The sequence below is a fragment of the Mauremys mutica genome, chromosome 3, assembly GCF_020497125.1.
Source record: "Mauremys mutica isolate MM-2020 ecotype Southern chromosome 3, ASM2049712v1, whole genome shotgun sequence".
Lineage (NCBI taxonomy): Eukaryota > Metazoa > Chordata > Testudines > Geoemydidae > Mauremys > Mauremys mutica.
The window spans coordinates 13,489,714-13,495,173 of NC_059074.1; the positions used below are offsets into that span (position 1 = coordinate 13,489,714).

At 42.4% G+C, this 5,460-nt stretch overlaps 1 protein-coding gene across 1 annotated transcript; it reads right to left on the minus strand.

Moving 5' to 3' along the window:
• Nucleotides 1-427: 427 nt before the first annotated feature.
• Nucleotides 428-4,220, minus strand: LOC123366107 (antimicrobial peptide THP2-like). The gene is made up of 4 exons (XM_045009224.1): nucleotides 4,163-4,220; nucleotides 2,687-2,810; nucleotides 767-815; nucleotides 428-490 (listed from the first exon to the last, which is right to left on the minus strand). Exons 1-4 carry the CDS (start codon nucleotides 4,218-4,220, stop codon nucleotides 428-430), a joined length of 294 nt encoding a protein of 97 aa, XP_044865159.1.
• Nucleotides 4,221-5,460: the final 1,240 nt, after the last annotated feature.

Sequence of the window (5,460 nt, forward strand, 5' to 3'; positions counted from 1 at the left end):
TGCAACAACTGGAAGAAATAAAAATCTACCCATAAGAGCACATTGAAATCTACCGAGATATGAGAATCATGGTTTATAAATACCCTTGACTAGTATTAACATATGATTGGGAATTTTTAGGGTATATAATTTTATTTTATGTTTAAATTTAGAAAGATAAATCAGATGGTTTTCAAAAGGACAAGAATGATAGAAACAGCCCCCTTGCCTCCCACCAATACACACACACTTCAGCATGATGCTCTCATACCAGCTTGTTTTTATTGAAAGGAGAATAACAAATCTTATATGGGCTCCATTTTAAATTTCTCCAGCTCACAAGGTTCTTTACAGCCCAAGTGAACAGCAACACTTCAGGGTTCCATTGAAGCAGGGTCTGATGATTTTAGAAGCAAGTGGCTGTCTCCGCGATTCCCTGAGATCCTGCTTAGACAATCAGCGAGCAATTCTCCTGTACAAAGAAAAGAGAATCAGTTTTTTTGATGTTTTCCTACAGAACAAGGACAATATGATGTTTCATTTCAAATCAAATGGCATAGGAGTAATTACCCATTCACTGAATGGTGAATGAAGAGGTTCTTGGTTAACCCAAGCACAGGGAATCCATTGTCCCTACTGCAACACTCTGTTACAGCCGTGGTTTTCAACCAGGGGGTCAGGGCCCAGGGCCATGAGCAGGTTTCAGGGGGTCCACCAAAATAAACAGGGCTTCAGCCCCAGGTGGCAGGCCTCAGGGAAGGAATGCCACCTACACTCCCTGACTCACCTCAGAGGGCCACCCAGCCAGTGGGTTATCACCAGCAACAATTTTCCCACTGAGTCAGTAAAACAAAAATAATATTCAGCTTTTCATTGTTGTACCTATTGTGGCAAATTGCTGGCACAATTATGATGGGTCTCGCGCTTTCTCTTCTTTAGGGGGGGTTCAGGGCACCATTTCTTGCCCCTGAATCAGAATATTAATTGCCCCACTAGTGTCTTTGAGGAGGGGAGTGGAGAGGGAGGGACCTGGGCCCGCCCTCTACTCCAGGTCCCAGCCCAGGGGCCCTGAGGATAGTGGTGAATCACTTGAACTGGCGGTTCCTTCTCCTGGGCTACTTCCCTCTCCTGCCCTTCAGCTTGTGGGGGGCTTCCTGCCCTCCCTCTGCACAAGCCAGATGCCCCTTACCTAGGGTCTTGGACTTCTTAGCCCACCACAGCACTCCTCCAGACTTTCCTCTGCTTCTCTTCAAACTGTTCTCTGTTCCAACCAAACCTTCCTGCTCCAACAACCCACACTGTCTGACCTGAAGCAGGGGGTTTATATCATGTGACTCACTGCTGGTACTCTAATTGGCTTCAGGTGCTCTAGTTAATCTATAGCAAACGTTCCACCCCTTGCAGGGAATAAGGCTCCCTGATAACACTCTCCTGCTGCCATCTGGCCATGCTGTATCATGCTATATTATCCTTTTCTTTTTTATATTATGGTATATACTGTATGTGTGTGTCTTGAATTGTATAACTATCAATTTAATACAGCTTTTAATCTACTGAAGATGTAGAAAACCAGTTGTGCACAGGTGGGTGGTAGAGTTTTTATAGCATGTTTGGGGGAAGGAGGAGGGCTTCACACACATTGGTGAAAACCCCGTGTTACAGAGTTTCTAAGTAGATAGCTTTATGTAGCCAAATGAGAGAACTAGCTGCCTATACAGACCACACTATAGAAAAGCACAATTCATATCCATGTAAACACTTGTTCTATTGAACACACCTTGTCTACAGCTGAAGCTAAAATGAGACATACTTACTTAGGTGATAGAAAATTAAGTCTGAAAAAAATACAGGAAACTCCAATTCTACTTGAAGTCTGACTCTGTTCTGCAGCAGTTTAATGCTAGCAGCGCTGCCTGGTGAGATCATGGATCTCTGGGAACACTCAGTGAATTGGCCAAGAGATCAGCACTGCAGCTGGTCGCAAGGCCACTCCAGCCTAGGTCCCTGGCTCCCACTCTGCAGGCCCAAGAGGAGGTGCCAGTATCACATCTCTTGCCCTCAATCTGGCATTTTACTAGGCTGGAAACACTCTCACCCTCCCAATCGTTTCTCTACGACCTGTTCCTGCTGCAGCATTAATTTGACCAGTTGAACAGCCTCTATAACTTATGGCACATACAGTCAGCAACAAACAGAACAGGAATAGGACTGGCTGCAGATCTGCAAGGTGGTCGAATTAACTTTACAGAAGAACCTTCATGCTTAAGTATCAGAGGGGTAGCCGTGTTAGTCTGGTTCTGTAGAAGCAGCAAAGAATCCTGTGGCACCTTATAGACTAACAGACGTTTTGCAGCATGAGCTTTCGTGGGTGAATACCCACTTCTTCGGATGCCCACTTCTTGCATCCGAAGAAGTGGGTATTCACCCACGAAAGCTCATGCTGCAAAACGTCTGTTAGTCTATAAGGTGCCACAGGATTCTTTGCTGCTTCATGCTTAAAACATTCACATTCATTCTGAACAATGTTAACATTGTCATCACCAAGATTTTTATAATTACCTCCCCTGGTTTGCAAAAGGGGAGAAATACAGGGCTAAAAGCTGAGATGCTTTAAGGACAGAAGGATTCATCAGCTCCTAAATGAAAAGAGAGTACTGAGCAGTTCTGCTCACACTGCAGGGTCTCCCTTATGGAACGCTGAGCTTACCTTCGACAGCAATGGCCAAAAAAGCATTTGTCAAGGTATATAGTATTGGTGGGACATCGCCAAAAGTTACATTCACCCCGAAGGCGTCTACACCCTTTTTGGGTCACCAGAGCATGGGAGAAACCTGACAAAGAAAAAGAGACTTAATCATCATTCTGCAATGCAGGGTAAATTACAGTTGTGATTCCAAGAAGACAGGCATTTCTCATTCACTGAGACCTGACCAAGTCTGCACAATTATCTTCCAGTGCAAAAGTTGATCACAGCTTCAGTACAATTTCAGTTGTTGTTCAATGTTCGGTGGCAGCCTCTAAGAAGAGAATGGAGTGATTTAATTAAACATTGGCATTGACTTTCCAGCTGCAGATTTTAGAACCACAGCTCTGAGCATGGGCATCCTTCATTGCCCCATGCCTTAAAGGGATGGAAAGCAAGGGGCTGCCTGCATCTCTAACTTCCTTTGTGCCTAGGGTTTGGTTTGCATTCCCTCAGTTTCTGACAGTGATGTGCCAGGCAGTATCATCAATGCAATTTGGCTAAGTAGAGTTGAACTGCCTCAGCGGTGGGTTGCATGACTACAAAGATTTGAAAGAGATTGGTTTGAGAGAGTCCCTTCCAGGTCTGAACGCCTGCCCATCTCTGAGATTCTACAGAGATTTTCTTCACAAGATACACTCAGGAATTGGTACTTCATTATACCCAATTGACCTGCTATTTTGAAAAGGCAGCCCCAATGTGCACAGCCAAATCTTTTAGAATATTTAATTTAGAACATTTGTTGTGTTTTCACAAAACTATCTACAGCCAATGGATAGAAACTGAACCCCTACATGATGCATTGTCATGGCTGCAAACACTGTCCCAAACCCAGATGACATCATTTCTCAAAACAAAGCCAAGCATGTTGTTGTGGAAGGTTTTGAGACCCAGTGGGGCTAAGACACCGAGATGAACGGCTGCCATTTTGGAGATCTGGGTTCTGTGCCCAGCAGCATAACCTCTGAGTAGGACATGAGACCTGATTCATAAGAAGTCAGGTGGTGAAAAGCACAGAATTATTAACACAAGTCAGCAGCAGAAGTTATATTTCAGTTCATGGTCTCCTGTTTCCTAGCCCTGTGCATCTTCTCCCAAACCCAAGGGTATATTGAAAGGAGTTGGCCAGACTTTGTTTCTCAGAATCACATCCAGATTCTGTGATTGCCCATTATAAGAAGGGTACATGGTGAGCAGATAGAATGCGGGGTGGCTCAAGCAGGAAGACTCAGCAAGATCTGAGGAAAACACTGAGGTGATGTGGATTTTTTTTTTTGGACTGGTCATAATTCAGTCAAATCTGAATGTTTTTTCTTGGTGACAGGTTCAAGAGCTCCTAAGAAAAGGTAAGAACTTTTTCTACTTGAAAGTGTTAGACAACGTTAGTACAGGCTCCCCAATATCCCTTTTTATCATTGCTTGTTTTCTTTTACATCTTACCTGAGGCATCCATGAGCACCAAGAAGATGACAGCAAAGAGCAGGTAAAGAATCTTCATGGCTGAAGGTCGTCCGGGAACTCAGTGTCACTGGAGAGAAGATACACCAAGATAGAGAGGTGACAGAGGACACTGAGACACTGGGGAATGTGACATGCTGAGCTATACAAATATTGCTATAATCAATCAAGATAATATTTTTAATATGTGTTCTGATTATTATCCATACAGCACCAGAGATGTCCCAGGAGGATTTCAGATGAATACAATTGTATGAGGAAGATATCTTTTAAAAATAGATGCTTTGTAAATCATTTTAATTCATCGATTACTTGCATTGCATTTCTCATTGAAATCTCTTTTTCCTTAGCCAAAGTACAGAGTGGAGGATTATTGCACATGTAAGTGTTTTATTGCCCAAAATAGAATTTAAAACAATTAAGAAATTGCAGAGGGCAAAATAAAGGTGGTTGGATGCTCATGTTTATGAAATTTCTAATAATTAATTCATCAAGTGATGTTACAAATAACCAAAAAATAATAAATCACATCAATTCATGTCAGGAGTTTTCTCAATCTTATTACCTAGGAAATCCTTATCCTGGTTCTTTACTATACTGGGGTGGTGACTTTGCTACCAACATTGAAGTAGGAATGTTTAAATGCATGTACTTATTCATTTCAGATCAGTCTGTTCGACAATGGAATCGTGGGAGTGCCTGTGCCACTCCAACCAAAGAAATCAGACAGATTACATAAGTACTTTGACTGACAATTCAATTAGTTCTCACACATTAAGCCCTAGACATATAATGCAGATAATGGTTTAAATCAGCTAACATCAATGTAACTCAAATTTGGCCCAGATACTCACCTGTCATGATGAGAATGGGCAGCTGGGCCAAATTTGAGTGAGTGGGGTTGTGACACTGTATAATTACTGAATTCCTAGAAGGCTCAACACTATCCCCTAGAAAGTGTGATATGCCGCTCCCCCAGTCTGAGAACCTCTCATTTTGCAACTATTCCAATTTCTCTGGAATTTTACCAGTAACCTTCGGGCTTAGGCCACTTTTACTCTACATTCAAAGGTAAATAAATATTCAAATAGTGGAAACAATGTTTCCCTTTCCAGCCAGTTCAAAGCTTCTTCCTCTTTCTATCAAAGTGCAGAGTGGAGAATTATCGCACATTTACATACTTTATATGCTTTAACACAGCACTTAAAGGCAATAAGAAATTACAGAAAGAAGAAGAGTGCTTAGATGATCAACTTTATGCTATTTTCCAGCACTCACAG

What these genes read in the sequence shown, in the direction of transcription:
- LOC123366107 (XM_045009224.1), bottom strand. Translation starts at nt 4,220, where the DNA reads ATGAAGATTCTTTACCTGCTCTTTGCTGTCATCTTCTTGGTGCTCATG. An exon ending in GGTGCTCATGGATGCCTCAG is followed by an intron (nt 2,811 to 4,162) that starts GTAAGATGTAAA and finishes TTTCTTTGTCAG; the next exon opens with GTTTCTCCCATGCTCTGGTG. An exon ending in TGGCTGGGTGGCCCTCTGAG is followed by an intron (nt 491 to 766) that starts GTGAGTCAGGGA and finishes CTTGTTCTGTAG; the next exon opens with GAAAACATCAAAAAAACTGA.